The 20,066-nt window shown below is 38.7% G+C and overlaps 1 protein-coding gene across 21 annotated transcripts in view; it reads left to right on the top strand.

Moving 5' to 3' along the window:
• The first annotated feature begins 3,309 nt into the window (after positions 1–3,309).
• LOC308561357 (putative RNA-binding protein Luc7-like 2) overlaps positions 3,310–20,066 on the top strand; it is a 59,809-nt gene continuing 43,052 nt past the window's right edge. The window contains exons 1-7 of one of the 21 annotated variants that reach the window (XM_081146311.1): positions 3,398–3,809; positions 6,717–6,800; positions 6,907–6,993; positions 15,191–15,267; positions 18,209–18,281; positions 19,306–19,379; positions 19,877–19,971. In XM_081146311.1, coding sequence (XP_081002437.1) covers positions 15,216–15,267; positions 18,209–18,281; positions 19,306–19,379; positions 19,877–19,971 — 294 coding nt within the window. In that variant the 5' untranslated portion in view covers positions 3,398–3,809; positions 6,717–6,800; positions 6,907–6,993; positions 15,191–15,215. Of the gene's footprint in view, positions 3,810–6,716; positions 6,994–10,279; positions 10,378–15,190; positions 15,268–18,208; positions 18,282–19,305; positions 19,380–19,876; positions 19,972–20,066 lie in introns of all 21 variants that reach the window. The other 20 variants (XM_081146302.1, XM_081146308.1, XM_081146305.1 and 17 more) reach the window with 20 other exon arrangements.

The following is a 20,066-nucleotide window of genomic DNA, read 5'->3' as shown; positions in this document are numbered from 1 at the left end:
CCAGATACATTACAGTAAATTGCAGAAAACTAAAGGCAAAAAGTACAAAATTGGAAAGCAGCACACTATCTTCAAAGGAGTGGCAGACCAAAAGCTGGTTTCTTAGGGGGAATGAAAGATAAAAGGCAGCAGGAGAGAGAATCTATGCCAAAAAAAAGTAACTTCCAGCCGAGAATTCTATACCCAATAAAAATACTCATCTGGAATTAAGAAAGGCAAAATAAAGGTCTTTTCAGATCAACAAAAATGGGAGAGTTTCTCACAGGCAAGCACAAAAGCAAACAAGCAAGGCAGGCAAACTTCTGTAAAGAGCCAGGTAGTAAATATTTTAGTCTTGCAAACCATATGGTATGATATCTGTCACAATCACTCAACTCTGCCATTGTAGAGCAAAAGAAACCACAGACAATAGTAAATGAATGAGCCTGGCAGTATTCCAATGAAACCATTCACAAAAATAGGCAGTAGGCTAGATTTGGCCTGTGGACTGTAGATTGCTGACTCCTATCTTAAAGCTTAAACTTCAGACAAAAGGGAAATGATCCCAGGTGGAAAGGCAGAGATTCCACAAGGAACGAAGAGCAAAGAAAGTGGTAAATAAACTTCAGTTATATGAAACTTGGTTTCTAAAAACACAACTAAAATACATGGTAATAAGAGCATATAACAAGAAGTTAAATGGAGTTGGTTTTCTTTTTATAATTTGGTTTTATTGATTTTATTTATTTTTAATCCTCACCTGAGGATATTTTTTTCCATTGCTTTTCAGAGAGAGTGGAAAGGAGAGAGGGAGAGACAGGGGCAGTGGGGGAGAGAGAGAAACATTAGTGTGAGAGAGACACATCCTCTCGTTGCCTCCCGTTTGGCTGCCTGCTGGGACCAGGGATTGAACCTGGACCTTCCAGTCCGAGAGCCAACACTCTAAACACTAAGTCAAACTGGCTAGGGCTGTTTTTGATTGATTTTAAAGAGAGAAAGGGAAAGGAAGAGTGCAACATTGATGAGAGAAACATGGATCTGATTGGCTGCCTCCTGCAGGCCCCCTACTGGGGATTGAGCAGGCAACGTGGGCATGTGCCCTGACTTGGAATCAAACCGGTGACCTCTTGATGCATAGGATGTTGCTCAATCAAATGAACCACACTGGTCAGGGCTGGAGGTGGCTTTCTAGGTTCCTTGTGTTATCTCTCCGGGAAGTGTAAAGGTACTGATGAAATTAAACTTTGATACATTAAACATGCCTGTTATAACTTCTAGGGTAACCATTAAAAGAATAAAAATGGAATAAAACTCCCAAACTACCAGAAAGGAATGATTAAAAGGCAAGCAAGAAAGAGAAAAATTAAATATAAAACATTCGAGACAAATAGACAAAATAAGAGTTTTTAACCCCAAATATAAGTAATTAAATGAATATAAATGATTAAATGTTTCAACTAAAAGACAGTGAGCCCTAGCCGGTTTGTTTGGCTCCATGGTTAGAGTGTTGGCCCAAGGACTGAAGGGTGTCCCGTTCAATTCCGGTCAAGGACACATACCTTGGTTGCCTCAGCTCCGGTCGGGGTGCATGCAGGAGGCAACCATCCATGTGTCTCTTTCACTTGGATGTTTCTCTCTCTCTCTCCCCCCCTCTCCTCCACTCTCTCTGAAAAGCAATGGAAAAAATATCCTTGGGCGAAGATTAAGAAAAAAACAAAACACGGTGAATATCAGATTATTAAAAATAACCCACCTAGATGCTGTTTATAAGAGATGCAACCAGAAAAGTTGAAAGACAAAGTTAAGACTAAAATCTCCTCATTAACATAATTATTCAACATTTTAGTGTTATTTCCCTCCTAAGGATATTACATATATCATAGATCATTCCTCTAGGACATATTAACTTGAACATTTTTCTTGTATTGTAAATAGTTTTCAAAGGATGATACTCCTAGTACTTGGAGTTGTTTGAATTTTGAGTTATCTGAATAACTGAATGGAAAAACTATACTGTCAGTTACTAAAGGCAATGTGATTCTAAAAATTTTATTGGCCCAATATGCATTTAAAGGGATCCAGGGATTACAACTGCAATTTCATGTTAATTTTTTGTGGATCGTGCTAATAAAGTTTAAATTCCAAGGCGATGCATATAAAATTTTAATGGAACACATTTTTAGCATTACTTCCTTTCAAAATATGTAGAAGTACCCATGTCTCATCTTAATGAATTTCTTCATTGAATTTCAGAGGGATGGAGGGAGAGGGAGAGAGAGAAACATCAATGATGGGAGAGTCATTGATGGGCTGCCTTCTCCACGCCCAGGGACTGGGGATCCAGCCTGCCACCCGGGCGTGTGCCCTGACCTGGAATCCAACCGGGATCCCCTGGATCCTAGGTGATGCTCAAAGCTGGGCCACGCCCGGCTGGGCATAATAGATTATTTTAAAAAGTTAAATCATCGGGCAAGGCTTTGGGTTAGGCACTTTGTTAGTTCATTGAGTCCTCACAACAGTGCTTTAAGGAATCTATGAGATTAAGAAATAAATTGCTGAAGGTCCCATCAAGGGTTTTGAGTCTAAGGTGCTGTCAAGCTATGAACCCACAGGCTTTCTTTTCCTTTGCTACTGATACAATAAAAAGAAAGGCCTTACCCTTCAAATTTCCTAAGTAGGAAAAAAATTCTATGCAAGATCACCTCCTCTTTCTCAGAATACTGCTTAATCTTTACAGTTTCGAATTTAGACTAAGGTTCCTGCTGTTATTTTAAGTAATGATGATTAATCCTAAATGGGTTACATCTCCTGTTTCCTAGTTTATTAATTTCAGGTGTTATTTCCTGAATTTGACTTATCCCAGTTCCGGGGGCTTAAAGTCTCTGTAGATGGAGGAAAACGACCGAGACGCCAGGTCCCCAGGGCTCCTTTTGTAGGGGGTGGGGCAGCGGAGAGAAAGGCGAGTCTCCGCGATTCTCAGTGGGCCCCTGGAACCGAGGGGGTCGGTCAGTAAGTACTCATCAGGAATACGCCCATCTTAGCCATTATGACTGCTAACCTCAGTCGAACCGACCCGCAAGGTCTCTACTCACTTTGGACTCGGGATAACCCTCTGACACATTTACTAATTTGGGTCTAGTTCGCCACAAACGGCTCCGCGAGGCCCTGTCCGACCAGCAGCCCGGAGCGTAAGGTTTGGCGCCTCAGGCGGATGCGGCTCCAGGTTCTGGTGAAACACCAGAGTCTCGCGATATCTGGAGGAGGGAGAGGGGGGCGGGCGAACTCGCGTGCACGCGCAGGAGAGCCGTTAGGGTGGAGCCCCTCCCGGGCGGGGCGGGCGGGGCTAGTACAGTTGGACGCCAGTTGGTGGAGGCCCCGCAGAAAACGACTAAGCGCGAGCAGCGTGCGCGCTCACGTCGCAGCGACCGCGGTGGCGAGCGGCGTCAGAGCTGGAAGGGGGGGCTGACGGCTGCTGGCGGGTGGCGGTGTAGAAGGCGAGAGCTTGCTTAGCCCTTATCACTTCTGTCCCAGGACTCGGACAGAGAGTGAGGGAACGGGGGCTACTGCCTTCCGCGTACGCGTCGTCGTCAGGAGCGCAGCCCGGACTCTGCTGTAAACCCTCCGGCTCCTTTTCCGCACGCCTCGAGGCGGCGGCGGCAACCGAGAGAGCGTCTCACCTTCCCTGAGCCCTTCCCCTTGTCCCCCCCGCCCGAAAGGGCCCGGTCTGCGCCCCAATCCCGCCCGTCCGCCCGCCCGCTACGCCGCCGCCATGTCGGCGCAGGCTCAGATGCGCGCGATGCTGGACCAGTTGATGGGCACCTCCCGGGACGGTAAGTCTCTGCCAGGGCCCCGGGGGTGGGGGAGGGGAGGGGGAAAGGCGAGGAGAAGGGGCTCCGCGGGCGCACCTGGGCTTGTGTGTGTGGCTGAGTAAGGGGCTCCCAGATTGGTAACACGAGGTCCCGGCTCCGCTCCCATCCAATCAGAGCCGGGCAGGGGGCGGTGTCCGAGCGGATTGGCGGGAACTCCTGCCAATGGGGTTAGGCGGGGCCTTGGAGGCTGAAAGGAGAGTTTGAGCATTCAATGTTGACTTGGCCAGGACGGGAGAGCCCACGTCTCTCTTGCGTAGTAGGGCGGCCCGTTTTGTGGTCGAATTAGGTACCCGCGGGTCGCTAGCGCCTCCGCCCCCTGAACTAATCCCTAACCCCCAGCTTTGGGATCGTCCCTCGCCGCCGCCCTCCAGAGCATCCCGGGAGAACTGCCCCCACCTCACGCACCCCCTTTCCCTGGGTCCGGAGGAAACCTGTGCTATAGACCGAGTCCCAGAGATGCACTCTCGACCCCCCCAGGAACAACCATTCTTACGGAAATATCTGACCCAAACCATGGTTTCTTGAATGGGTGTATTTGGCCCCATTTTGTGAAAAAAATGTTATGGCCTGTTTTTTTCCGACAGACCTCCATTTTGTTAAACAATTTAATAGAGGCTTTGTTCAGTAAATATTGACAAATCTTGCATGTGCCCCAACTAGGACCATTGGAAAATGTGGTGCCCAGTGAAGTAGAAGTGAGGGAAACGATTCTTTTAGGCGCTTAGGTTAGAATTTGTATAGAAAACCATTAATTGCTGGGTATCTTTTTGTCATAAAGAGAATTTCTAAATAAGAAGATGAAATGCTGTTGCTTTTTTGTGGATGGTAATTAGTAATGTACTCTTTCAAATTAAACTTAAAATCCATGCTAATATGGAGGAAAGGTGTAGTTAATTAATTTGTTAAAAACAAAATAAAACACTTGTTTATTTTCATATGTTGCTTGTCCTGCAAATAGTTTCCTAGCCATTGAAGAAATGCTTTTTTTTCTTAACAAGTTATTTAAATTGCTTGACATAAAAGAAACGACACACTCTTAAATTTTAAGTCGCTCTTACAACTTTCTTGAGTGCTTTGCAGCAAGATATGTGAGTAGATTTTTAAAAATTCATTGAATTCAAATATTTTTGGCAGTGCATATTTAGAATGTCTTTTTAGTATTCACTGTTCAGTTTTAATAAAAACCCATACCGGGAACTTTTCTTTGTAGAACACACAGACAAATAGGTGTAGATGGCGAACCTACTTGTAGTTCTGTAGGGAGGAGGGGAAGATTAGGAAGGAAATGAATTTTATTTGTGTAGTAAACCCTTGAAAGTTAACATTAATTTAAAATGCCACCGGAGAAACTTCCTGTTATCATTTTTCATGTTTAGATAAGAATGTTCATTCCATATCTGCAGCATGTCTTAATACTGCTCCTTTTTTTATTACTAAGACGGATTGTGAAGGGGCTTAACATAGGATTTTTAGCTGACAGAATAACTAACCTTTGTAATAAAATTATAGAAATCATTTAAGATTTACGTTACATGATCTTTTTAACCCTAGATGGATACCATATTTGGTATCTTCTGCATGGATTGAATTTTCTGATTTTATTGGGAGGGTAGTTGGATCAGAGTACACTACTATCACCTGATAAATTTCCAAACTAGGCAGCTAATCTAGTATTGCAAAGTTAAACCAAAAATGTATATATATGTGTGTGTATATATATATATATATTCCTGTGTATGTAGCCAGCAGAAACAGAGATTTGTTAAAATCCATTCTGTTTTGTATACAAATAAATATATACTTTTTTGTGTGTATTACTGGATTTTTTTTTGCCTCCAGACAAAGAGGACTTAACAATGAATTCATGTTTAGGAGTCCACAATATTATTTAGCTGAAATGACTGCATATTCAGTGCTGTGTTGGGCCAGAAGCTAGAAACATACTACTTTCAAGGAAAAGAATTGAATGTTTTTTTAGATATATAAGTTCTTTTATGTGTATAAGATAATCAGAACATTCTTTTCCTTCTTACCAGATACCAGATAGTTAATGAATTTACATATTTTATTTAATGATTCAGGACCTTTAAATAATTAGGATTGTTCTTTTTTAGCATATAGTCAACTTAAGTTATCCAGAGGTAGAGGAACATGGATACGTTCCTCAGTAACACCATGTAATTTGAAACCATATAATGGGAAGCTTTGTATTGGACACAGGAACAGCTTACAGGGACTGCTGTTGGTTGTCTTTGGCACTGAGAGGTGGAATTGGGGATCCAAGAGGTGGGAGAGAGATGGAAAAGGTAGGTAGGAGGTACTTAAGGCAGCCCTGTCCAATTTTTTTTTTTTTTTTAAATTTTAATTCTAGATACTTATTATAAAGCTACCACTGTCTTCTAGGCTAGTGGGACTCAAGGTGGCAGTAACTCCCTCAACCCTTAGTGTCTTGTCTGTGAGGGAATCTGAAGTGGCACAGGGCCCCACCCCAATAAAAGATTTCCTTCTCCCCCTCCCCAGAATCTTTTTAATTAGTTCCTTTTTAAACTCCTTGGAGATTTAAGTTTGTTAAATGTATGTTGCTTTGAATTATTTAAATCAATCATTTAGATTATCTAAACTTCACTGAAATTCTTAGGAATAGGAATTTTAGTGGCAGGGAAATGGAGAGGTAATTTTTGATCACTGGGCACTTCCAGAAAGGACAGTCCTGGGTGAGTGGTGGCAGTGGGGGGCTTTGGACAACCAGAGGGCAGCATGATGGCGCTGGGAGGCTGGGCAGGGGGATGACCAGGAGGTGGGAGAGGAATGTATAAGGGAGGTGGGAGGGCCAAAGACAAACTTTGCCTTCTTTGCAATTTTGCCTAGGGCCCTGGTGGTGGCAACCGCCTGTGTGCCACTGAAAATCGTGCCGATGCCTGGCATACTGCATAAATGGAAGCAGGGTACCGCGTGAGTTGAAACATTGGTCACACTATATAAAGTTTGTATATGTGAATCAGTGTAACTCATACCCATGTAACCGGGGGTCTGACTGTATTTGGATTTTTCTGATAAGGCATCATGGGCTAAGGAAAAGAGCACTGGGCTGAGACTCAGGAGACCTGGTTTCTAGCCCCAGCTGTACCTCTAATTGTAACCTTGGGTAAGTCACTTAACCTTTTTTGCCTCAAGTTAAATCTGTAACTTGTTAAATGGGAAACCGAATAATTTCCTATGTTATACTAAAAAAATGTTGGAAAAATATATTTAAAGTTTTTTTTTAGAAGGAAGGAACCATAAGTAGATATATATCAGTATCATTTTATCTGAAGTGTAAGATATGTTAAATTTTATAAATATCTTTTGTTTTAGTTGTTAGCATTAAAAGAAGGGAGTGGGATAATTTGTTTTCCCGGAACATATTCCATTTGAAAGCAAGGAGCAGAAAAGTAGCCCAGGAAAATGCAAGCAGCAGTTTGATACTTGTCTATGTGGTACTTGGAGGAACCCAGTGTCCTCACACAGACTGTGGTCATTTGTGCTGAGTTGGGTTAATTGCAAGGATGTCCCTTAGCTAAAGCCCCTTTGCCAAAAAATATAGTTTGGTTATGATTAAGTCTCTGGTTCTGATCTCAGATAGGCCTGGCAGGGTGCAGGGATAGGAATTAAAATTGAGGGTGTGAATTTAGATTACATTCGTAGTTTAGTAACTAGGGAAGTTACAGAAGGTAGTTTTGAGAATTCCATATCTTTTTTCTTTTTTTGTTAATCCTCATTAGAGGATGTTTTTTCCATTGCTTTTTCAGAGAGAGTGGGAGGGGGACTGGAGAAGGGAGGGAGGGAAAGAGAGAGAGAGACAGGGAGAGAGAGAGAGAGAAACTAGACATAGGTGTGAGCATCAACTGGTTGTCTCCGGTACTCTGCCTGACCAGAGGAGTTGGGGAGCAAACCCGAAACGCAGGTAGTGCCTTTGACCAAGAATCGAACCCACGACTCTTCCATGCACTGGCTGATGCTCTACCCACTGAGCAACACCAGCCAGGGAGAGGATTCCATAATTCCATAATTCTTTATATATATATATATATATATATATATATATATATATATATATTGATTTCAGAGAGAAGAAAGGAGAGGGAGAGAGAGAGATAGAAACATCAATGATAGAGTCATTGATTGGCTGTCTCCTGCACGCCCCCGACTGGGAATTGAGCCCGCAACCTGGGCGTATGCCCTGACCGGGAATCGAACCCCAATCGCCTGGATCCTAGGTCGATGCTCAACTGCTGAGCCACACCTGGTCGGGCTCCATAACTCTTAATTGCTATAACCTTTAAATGGGATCAGAGGCCATCTCTGAAAGGTTAAAATATCACAGGAATGAAAATGTGCCCTGAGAAGTAACCAGAAGACTAATAGACTGTAGCATGTAGAATAGAATTTTACAACATCATTAGTTGTTGATTGTGGTTAGGGAGTGTTTGGAGCAAGTTGAAGCTTTCAGATAATTTTAGCTATTTTTGATGATCATCTTTGTAAGCATATGATGCTGTACTTTCTCAGTTAATAATACAGTACATTATTCAGATTTTAATATTTTTGTTGATTCGTTATATTGTATGGTAGTTGTAGTTTATGGGATGTAAAATTAAAAGGATACTTATCCTAGGAGATACTCAGGAAAGTACAGTTCAGAAAATAATTTACTTGTTTCTGATATAAATTAGTGATAAATAACTATTGAACCTATAGGACAGTATGACATTAATGCCTTTGTGCAAAACAAATTGTTTAATCAAAGATTGAAGTAGTATTTTCTTCAGTGGATTTTCTTCATAAAATCATCTTTACTGTAATCTGTGTTCCTTGACTTGTCATCAGCATTGAGAGCATTTTATTTTAATTTTTTCATTAACATAATGAGCCATATTTATGTCTTGGTCAGCTGTAAGCTGTTCTGTTCCACTTGTATCGTTCATTTTAAGTGAAGGAGGCACAGCCTTTAATATACAAGCACATTTAAAAAAATAATGGGGCATTTCTTACTTTAGAACTTGTAAATTCTTTAACAGTATGAGAAATTTTAGGAAACATAAGGTTGAACAGTAATTAAACATAAAATGGTTAAACAGTTTTAATAAATACTTGACTTAATCAGAGGTCCGGGCATATCAAAAGACTGAAAGTTTTGTTGAAACCCACATAGTGAATTTATTTTTAAAAAAACTATTAACTCATTTTGCACTTTGAACTCTGAATAATAATTCTATCTACAGAACAGCCCAGAAAACAATAATAGTATCACCTCATATAACCATTGTTCTTGGATTCTTTTTTATTATTTTTTTAATATGTATTTTAAATTGGTTCTAAAGGGAGAGAGAGGTAGAAATATCGATGAGAGAGAAACATTGATCGGCTCCCTCTTGCACGCCCCCCACTGAGGATTGAGCCCACAACCCAGGCATGTGCTCTGGCGGCTTCTTGGTACATGGGACAGTGCTCAACCACTGAGGGCCTCCCCTCCCCCGCAGGGCCCATTGCGGTTGTTTAGCTCTCTTCAAGAGAGCCTTACGGTTTTGAGACATTCTTTTATTTCAATTAAAAGAATTGAAACCAAAGAAAAAATTTTTTGCCTATCATTGCATAAGCTCTATAAAGCAGCAAATGCTTTCTTTGATTTGGTTTGGGTAAAATGTCATATACGTAGAAATGGTAGTGAACTGTATGTTCAAGATGGGTAGCAGGAACTCAAGGTCAAGTAGGTATGGATCAAGGTTAAATTTAGTGAGTCAGATAGTGTTCAGTACCAGGTGGTTCATACAATGCATTAAAGCTTGAAGTTGCTAAGGGTTCAGGCAGGCAGTGGGGTTGCAGAGATAGACAGATGCTCCTCAAGAATGGAATTCCAGAAAGGTGCTTGAAATGGACTGAATCCTAAAAGCCCAGGGCTATTAGTATAGTAGAAACATAAGTGATTCTATTGCTCAATTTAGTCTACTAAGAAACTGTAGACTAAGAAGATGAAAAAAGTTGGAACATTTTGCTGGAGAAAGAATAAGGGAACGAAAGAGAGTACCCTCTCTTTCTGACAGGAGTCTTGTGGATTCAGTACCTGCAGAAAAGTTATTCTATTCCGTTTGGTTTAAATTCTCGTACACTAGCAGCACTAGGGTAGAAATAGATGAGTTCATCAATTTTGTAAGGTTATTGAGGCTGTAGAGGAATGTAGTTTGTGAAAACTCTGAAATTGGCTACAGCTTCAATGTTTTTGTTTTAACTGAATAACTTACTATTATGAAAAGTCAAAGCCACCATAATAAAGTACATGTAGCTCAGTCAACTGAATGTTAGTTTGCTATTTAACATGGGCTAGAGGAGAGGGTCTGTAAATTTTTTTTCTGAAAAAACACTCTCTAGATATTGATCCATACATTCTAATTTAGTTGTGAACCATCTGCAAATGATGTTTGACCTGTGTGATTCAACATGAAAAGAATTTAACCAGCTGCCCTTGCTGAGTCTTTTGTCTCCTGAATGCATGGTAAATTGTTTTGTTTTTATTTTCTTGAGACCTCAGTTTTCTACAGACCTGTCTTCTCTTTCAGAGTTAAACTTTCCAAAGCTTTGCCTTTCAATAAAATAGATTGGATATTTATTGGATGTTATCTACAGTATTTCTAGCTGTTCAGCTGCTTCTGTATTCTGTTCAACTATTAGATTATACAATATACCCTTTATAGTTACTTGAGGGTATGTTTTATTTTTATTATTATTATTATTATTTTAAATATATCTTTATTGATTTCAGAGAGAGGAAAGGAGAGGGAGAGAGAGAGATAGAAATATCAATGATGAGAGAGTCATTGATCAAGCCCGCAACCCGGGCATGTGCCCTGACCGGGAATCGAACCCCGATCGCCTGGATCCTAGGTCGACACTCAACCACTGAGCCACGCCCGGCCAGGCGAGGGTATGTTTTAGATCAGGGCTGGCATTAGCCCACCTGCTTTTGTAAATAAAGTTTTATTGGAATACAACCATGCCCATTTGTGTACATAATGTCTATGGCTGTTTTGCCTTACAACAGCAGAGTTGAGTAGTTACAAAAGACATAGTGGTTGGCACATTTAAAATATTTGCTATCTTGCTCTTAAAGCTTTGTGAATCACTGTTCTAGATCAGTGGTTCTCAAAGTGTAATCCTCAGACCAGCCACCGTAGCATTACCTGGGAACGTGTTAAAAGCAAAAATTCTTGGTCCCACCCTAGGCCCACAGAAATTCTGGGTTTAGCACCAGCATACTCTGAAGAATTCTTTCATATGACTTTGATACACATTAAAATTTTGAGAAACCTTGTTCTAGATAAATGTTTCCCAAAAGTTAGTCACACATAACACCTTTACTATTTTTTATCCTCTTTTGTGTTTAATGTTCTTTATTGTGTCAATTCACTTTCTAAAAATTAAAGTTAATTTTAAAGTTTATGCACCCAGAAATATAAATACAACGAAAACAACGTGGTGTTATAACTAGACTCTGTTGTCACTTACCCTATGCTAAAAATTAGAACTTGCTAGATGTATTAAACACACACTAAGCTCATATGGAAGCTTTTTTCTTGACTTATTATTAATTGAGTGGTGTTTAAAATGTCATGTTGGTGAAATCAACACCTAAAATCATCCTTTGGACAGATCACATACTTGAAAAATACTGGTTATTCATGTGAAAGGAAAGTTACTTGTACTGTATATACTGAAGCCCCTAAGTAGAAATGACTGGCAAAAAAATACACACCTGTGAAATGGAGAGGTCTAGGAGTCCATAGGTCAATCTAGACTTCTCAGGCGAAATTACTTCTTAGCTTGATTTCTCACCTCTCCATTAGTTTGGTGTGGTTAGCAGCTCTGGAGAATTTCACCAACCTGTTTCATAGTAGGACTGTGAAAAGGTGCCTGATTATGGGAAAAGCTGCTTATCAAAGATAACCCCTGGACTAGAAACTGGGGGAGGTGGATGTGGTTGTGATTCTGCATTATGGACAGGGAACAGCAGGGCATGCTTACTAGGAAAACAGTTGATCTACCTCAGATTTTAGAAACCATGTATTCGTATTTTGAGAAGTTACTGTGTTACGGTTTAATTTGCCTCATAGTATTAGAGGGGACACTTCCCCAGACATGTATACTTATTGGCTGCCCTGCCTCAGGGTATTGCGCTTGCTAATAGGAATAGACCTCTTATTTCCTGAATATCCCCAGATTGCTCAGTTATTTTAGTTATTTCTTCTTTTCCTTTTCTTAGAGATTATGGACATATTTGTTTCTATTGTCTTTTGACTCTGCAGTAAAGTAGTGACACAGGACTCTAATCCTAGAAGGACTGAAAGTCTAGTGGGGAGTGAAGAATTTACCCATGAACAATTGTGTTTATTTTTATTGATGTATTCTGTGATACTGATTATAGTCTGATTTTCAAAAAAGTGTTTAAAAAATGCAAAGGCAATCAGACACCTCTAAGAATGAACAAATGTTATTTCATGTATTTTCCCCTCCACAGTATAGGGGACTATGTAGGGGAACATAAGGGACTTAATTTGTAATACTTAATTTGAGAAACATATTTGGTGTATATTTAACACATTATTTCTGTGTTGTTTCAGTAGTTGTAAGGCTCAGTCTCCTTCATGGTAATCTCTGTTTTTCATTTTAACTTCCTTTATCATTGAGTTGTCTGTCACTTCTGTCTTTTGATATTCTCATTTCTTTTCCCATTTTATTTCTTTTTGTCATTGGTCTTAGATTTGGGGAGGCCCTGCTTAGTTTTTATATCTATCATCAACCAGTGAGACCTCATTTTTTATTTTTTTTTTAATGTTTTTATTGATTTTTAGAGAGAGAGGAAGGGAGAGAAAGAGAGAGAGAAAGAAGCATAGATTGGTTGCCTTCCCCATGCACCCCTATCAGAAATCGAGCCTGCAACCTGGGCATGTTTCCTGACCAGGAATCGAACTGGCGACCTTTCGGGACAGGGGACAACACTCAACCAACTGAGCCATACCAGCCAGGGCAGAATTTGTCGTTTTAATAGATACATCAGCCAGTCTCTTTTTCCTTGTTTTTTTTTTTCAGCTATTTCTTCATAGCCAGATATAGCTTTTGCTACTTCTAATTTTGTGTACAGAAAGTTCTGGATGATAGAAGGTGGCACCAGATAACCAGAGTACAAGTGTTAACTAAATCAGAATTACAGCTCTGCAAGCAAGTATCAAAATATAAATTTAGCAGGCTGCAACTTTTTAATGACTGACTTTATGGAATATATCCATAAAAGAAATTCTGTATAATCCACTTTTAGAGCTTAATTTTTAGGAAGCTATTTATTCTCGTTTTTCTAGTGTATATATATATATTTTTAAATATATCTTTATTGATTTCAGAGAGAGAAAAGGAGGGGGAGAGAGAGAGAGAAACATCAATGATGAGAGAGTCATTGATCGGCTGCCTAGCCTGCAACCCGGGCATGTGCCCTGATTGGGAATTGAACCCCTATCTCCTAGATCCTAGGTCGATGCTCAACTGCTGAGCCATGCCCGGCCGGGCTCTAGTATATTTCTTAAGTCTAAGAGGAGAAATATGTAGATAGATGTCCTAAAACTTGTATTCTCCTAGAAATGTGATGGCATTAATTCCTGCCAGTGGCCAAGACTCTGTGCTTGTATAATGAAAGAAGACAGGGTTGTGGCAAGGAGTAGAATAGAGCTCTTGGAATGCAGCTACTTTAGTATTCTTTTTTCACATTTTCATTATCATTCTATTGGCTCTTAAAGACCCTATAAGCTCTTTCTCCTACCACTAAGGCTGTTTCCTCTTCTCATTCCTTATAATTTTGTAATTTGGATTTTCATAGACAAGCTGGTAGATTTAAAAAATTATTTTAGCATCGTTAATGTATGATCGTATTCAGCAAGAATGAACTTGTTTTGGAAATTTCTTCTGCAGTGGGCATTGCATTTTTTAAATGTTTGGCTTGTCATAGGGATTGTGGTGGTGGTGGTGGTGGTGGTATCAGTACCTGTTTGTATTTATAAACCTTTAGGACCATATAAAAGTATTAAGAGGGATAGCCTTTCCGAACTGTATAGTACTTATATTTTTGCATTTTCTGGAGAAAAGAAAAGCTGCTCCTCCTCCTCAGTATGATTGTAAGTTGTGTTAGAAAGAAGTGACTTGCTATTGCATTTGGAAGGGAGAATGCCATAACTGGTGTTTCCCTGCTATCTTTGGTTGAGTACGCTTTCTTTCCTTTCCTTACGTAATAAATATATTCCTGAAAAGTCTGTCATGTATCGAATTATATTAAATGTTTCCAAAACATTTATAATCATTTTAAGTTAAGACATGGTAGTGAGTCCTTTTATAAATGAATCATATACTTTGAACTTTATATGATTCAAATTGCATAAATGTGCAATAAATTAAACTGAATGTATTTATTAACAAGGGTACATGGGGTAATTTTTTTTTTTTGAGGTTAATGACAAAAGGATTCCTATAAGTGAATTTTAGACAGAATTCTAAAGGAACAATCAAGGCAGGTGGGAGAAGTTAGTAGAGCTGGTGAGAAAATTTGAGTAGTGTGTAAAAGTGATCAAGTTGGTTCTGCAGTATAATAGTCACTGTGCGGCAGTAGTCACCTGCTTTTATCTTGGTTCCACATGAAGACATAATTGTTTACTAATACAGAGCAGGTCTTCTGCCCTGCCCTGTACTAGACTAGAAAATGGCCATGAGTCTTTACATAGTTCCCACCTTGTTATGTGGCTCAGTAGCTTATAATGTAAGAAATGCTAATAAGAGGGTGGAACATTTCTCTGCATTTGAGAACTCAAGGGCACAGGGAAATGAGAAGCTTTAAGCTTTTAGTCCTATACCTCTCTTTCTAGCTCTGGCTTTTCTTTCATTGAAGGGTTATGGGTTTTATTTGAGAGGAAATGTGCCTATCCTGTCCCAAGCCAACAGTGATACGTGGCCCCTAACAAGTGTTCCTGTGGGGAGACCTTTGGTTGTCCCATCGGAGAAGATGGGAGGGTTTTCCCCTGTTTATAAACTAGGGGTTGCTTATATTTGCTTTGTGTGCTGTGTCGTTGGGTATTCTCCTCTTTTCCCTAAGCTAAGCTCTAAGCTAACTCTGTACAAAAGAAATACTAATTAGTTGTTTTTATAAATTGCTTGCGATTAATGCCTGATAATATGGAGTAAAGTAAGGTTTCTGCATACCATTATGTATGTCAAATATTACAAACTTTAAGGTTCTTTTGAAATTATACTAAACTCGGTTCACTTTTGCTTAGCCTTCACAGTTGTTGATCACATAGCATGGTCATCCACTCACAGCTTAAAAAAATACAGGGAGCATCGGAGAGAATGGGTAAAGTAAAATTTTGATGTTTTTAAAATAGCACCTAAATCTGTGAAAGTTGATTTGAATTATTGTTTGTATGGGAGGGTTTGGGTGGGTGGCACTGGAGGGACGGGGGTGGATATTGGGAAGATAGCATGCACCATGTAAAATGATGTCAGATACCATCTAGGCTAAGGTTTTAAGTGTTAATACTACAGTTTAAATCTAAGTCAGTTTCAGAAAAGGCAGGACCGTAAAATGGCAGCATTGGGATTTATAGTGTGCTTAAAATTTTCCCTCTTAATAGATTGAAGGGGATTTGGAGAAGAGCAGTATTTGAGTACTGTTTGGGAGCACCCTTCTTTTTAGATAGTGTTCACGTTCCCTGAGTGAAACTGCCTCAGTACCACCTTAGGCTCTTGCATTACTGAAGGACCTCAAGAGGAATAATATGCATTCCAGTTTTTATTGTACACCTGTGACTCAGGTGTTCCCAAATAAAGGTTATATATAATTCATAAAACTCATGAAGGGGTTGAACAAAAATATAGAGGTTAAGAAAGTTGTTACTCTAAAGCAGGGGTGGGGAACCTTTTTCCTGCCAAGGGCCATTTGGATATTTATAACATCATTCGAAGGCCATACAAAATTATCAGCTTAAAAATTAGGTATGACAAAAGCTCCTAGATTTACTGAATTTTGAGTCCTGCCTGCGGGTGCCTTGGTAGGGCCAGACCAAATGATTTCGCTGGCTGTATGTTCCCCACTCCTGCTCTTAACATGTTGCTTGGTAGGAAATATTAATAGAAAAAGTTTGTTGTTTCCATTTAATTGAAGAACACTTTGCCTGTTCTAAATCAAGTTTCTAATTCTAAAAACTTGACATTGTAGTTATGTACAAAGTCTAATGAATTATTATGAAGGTTATAGGGCAGAGAGACATCCATGTTTTTATGGGTAGGACATTTTGTTGTTGTTAACTCAAATAAGTTAGCCTAACCTCTGTCCCATTATTTTTAAACTTTTAATTTTTTTTACTTTGTTTACACACAAAGTCTGGGTTGAAGTAAAAAATGGAAAAATTATTTAAGCAATCAGATTTTACCCCCAAAATTTGCTATTCCATAACTGCTATTCCGCTACATGAAGCCATTTGCCAAAGCCAAATGTGATTTACTTACTATTCCCCAAACCTTCCTGCCTCTGTAAACTTTGTCAAAGGCACTACTTCCGTTTGGAATACTCTTTTTTCTTTTTTCCTTTGATCTAAGTCTCTTTTTCCTTCAAATTTTGGCTTCTACTTATATGAAGCCTTTTCTAACCTCTTCAGTCCTTGGTGGTCATTCTAGTCTTTGAGTTCCCAAGTACTACTATTTAAACATTCATTTGGCACTTGGATCATGCTACATTGTATTCTTTCTACTTCATTTGAATGTCCTATTTCTCTAACAAAATCATGGGCTCCTTGAGGGTAGAGAGCTTGTCTTCTATGTCTCTTTGTAACCCCTTTGTATACCACAGAGGATGCCATCCATTCACTAATAGGTTTGATTCTATGATTTTGATCCTCTTAGTGTAACAGGGCAATTGTTTTTTCTTAACTTAGGTGATTTTTATATGAATATATGCCCAGAAAACCGAAAGATAAAGTACATAGAATGCATAAAATAATTCCTTGTATTATAAGGAGATTTGAATCATATTTGTTCCCTACTGATTGTAGTCCCCCCCCCTTTTTTCCCAAATGGGTGCCGTTTTACCTAGTTTTGAAAAACATGGTTTGGGCCAGATATCTTGACAGAAACCAAAATTACTGATATTTTTATTTTTAAAAATTTTTGATGGTTTAGCCAAATTATACTTTCATGGCATAAACCCAAATTTAGCAAATACTACAGGACATGGTAATGTACCAAATTATTTTACAGTGTTTAAGTCTCAAGTAAAACTTAAAAAATACTAATAAACAGATACTCAGTTGCTAGTCCCTCTCAGGGTATTCCTGTATCTCAAATTATTAGGGGTCTTATTATTTTGTTGTTGTAAAAGTTTTTATAATGTATAGGCCGATTTTTGATAGCTGTGTATATTGTGTTTACTACAGTTATCAAATGTATATAGAGCAACCACTTAAATACAATGAGGAGGTATTTTAAATACTTTTTGGTGTTTATAGAAACTGATTTAAAGTTCATCAGGGATGTTTGCTAAATTGATATTTGGAATTGTTTATATTTTATCTGACAGCTGTGTCTTCAGGGCACATGTGTCTTAATATTAGATTTAATGTGATTTCTGAAGCAAAAACAGTCGCTCTACTTGATGAAATGTTTGATTGGTAAAACTTCTGTGAATCTTGATTTTATCTAAGGCCTGGCTTATCACCTTGAGCCATTAGTTTGACAGAGCACTGAAACAATACTGCTGTTGCATTACTGAAAAGCTTAGATAAATACTTGTAGCAGAAGACTCCTAGCTGTGGAAGGTATATTTTCTCTCTGCTTAAAAAATATATATCATTTTTAAATTTCTTAGGATAATTTGGGTACAGATTTAAAATAAAACATTTTTTTCTTATATGCCAAGAAGCAAAAAGCCTCTAATAGCATTGCCATCCTGGTGTGAGCTTACCATAGTATCATTCTAACAAGAGCTTAAGGCCCTCACTAAAGTCTGAATGAGATGTATGTTTTAAAAAAACATTTTTTAAAACCCCAGTTAGTCCAAGGACCACTTTCGAGAGCTCCAGCCTTGGACTTTTAAAACTATGATTGGTCATATTCTTCCGTAGGGTTACACACTTGTTAAGTCAATATTTAAAAAAATAAAACACCCTGATTTTGTTCACTTTTGTTTTCATATACAAGAATCTTTACAGTCAACATGTACTTCTAGATGCTGTATTGAAATTGCTGGCAGTCTATTCTATACAAACTGAACAATCTGGCCCCTTGTTTTATTTGTAAAGGTTCAATGTATCTATGCCTGCCTACTTCAATCTGCAAAAGGGAGTGTCAGAAAGGCCCCGCATTCGCCGAGCCGTGAGTTATTGCTAACTTTTCAGATGTGTTAATGAATGTGGAACAAAAGCAGTTGTGTTTAAAAGGAAAAAGGATCATCAAAATTATCTTTATTACAGTAGCAGGCGTGGACACTAAATGAATTATTCCAAATTGTGGTGTCAAAAATAACCTACTTAAACTAGAGACTAGCCTCTAGAAAACCTATTGTTGAACTTCTCTGAAGCTATCATTTTAGCTATAAATTACTGTTCTTAAAAATATATATTCCTTGGAATCAGAATGTTCTTTAAGTCTTTTTAACCACATTAAAACAATTTGAACAAAATCTTACCCCACCTAAAAATGACAGTATTTAGTTGACTTTGAGTTAGCTCTTCAAAATAAGACCATGTAAAAGGGGTAAAGTTTTAATCTTTTTATATTCACATGTGAAAGACAGAAATTAATTCAAATAATTGAATCACTTCCTAGGTGAAAGTTTTTAGAGTGCTCCAGGCATCATGTGAAGTACAGCAGTATTTACAACCTATTTTAGCAGCAACAGTTCTCGCTTCAGTAATTCACCAGTAGGTTTTCATTCATCAATGATATCAATTTAAGGCTAAAGTAAAACACTACATTTTTTAGGGCTATCACTCTTCATAAAGGAATCGTCATTAAGAGTTTTTCTTTTTTTTTCCCTAAAGAGATTCTAAGCAAAAAATAATTGTAACTGCCATCTATATTTTGTTATTAGAGTTGGTTACCTCTTTTTTCTCTCAGAGTCTATAAAATTTTTAGTGGATAGGCATCATTAGCAGGTTGAATGCTTCTATTGCTTAGGAAGTGTGTTGTGTTATATGAAGACAGAATGAATTTAAGTGTACCCAGTTAGGCCATATATAGCACAGGCTACATAAAACTTGGAGATGTGGGACCTTTGGAGGCATTACAGTTAACTTTTCATTTAGGCAATGTGCCTTTGTTTGACTGGTGTGTAAGTCCTTCTTCCAGGTTTGTACGCTCTTAAACACGTTATTCTACCCTCTCTAACTCCTCCCAGCAGCAAAAGGGAGACACTTCAGCTGGAACAAAATAGTGGAAGAAATGGCGTCTGGGGTTCAGTGGGGATTCGCAGTGTGTATGCAATGTTTGCAAGATTACTTTTTATGTTTTTTAATTAATTAAATAATTACAAAATAAATCAATGCTTAGTGTCAAGTAGGGGACCTTGTATACCAGTAGAACTCTCCTAGTGGGTCTGCTACAAGTTGCCTAACCTCTCTAGGCCACATTTTCCTCATCTGCAATGTGAAGGAGTTGGACTCATTAATCGTTAAGGTCCATTCCTGCTCTAAATCCTATGCTTTTCTGAATTACTTTGTTTAACAGAATGCATTTCTTTCCCACTTGACTATTTGAATTACACATACTGCAGTACACATACTGCAACTGCATGTTGTCTAAGATAGTTTTTCTATAAGATACTGTATAAGAACTAATCCCTCTTGAGCTGATTTATAAATGTGTGCGTGTCTAGCCACACATTAAAAGCTAGTGATAATAGGGTTTTCAGAAAACAAACATTTTCCAGTTGTCTAACCTTGAATGTTATTAACTTTTCTATATTACAGGAGATACTACTCGTCAACGAATCAAATTCAGTGATGACAGAGTATGCAAGAGCCACCTTCTCAACTGTTGCCCTCACGATGTCCTCTCTGGGACTGTACGTATTTATTAAATCTATTATTTGATAATTTCATACTATAAAAATGAACTACTTGATAAAGTTAATTCCTTGTCAGATTATTACGCAGTGAT

Source organism: Miniopterus schreibersii (genome assembly GCF_964146895.1).
Source record: "Miniopterus schreibersii genome assembly, chromosome: 9".
NCBI lineage: Eukaryota > Metazoa > Chordata > Mammalia > Chiroptera > Miniopteridae > Miniopterus > Miniopterus schreibersii.
Note: the sequence above shows the minus strand (reverse complement) of the source record. Positions and strands in the feature narration are given on the sequence as shown.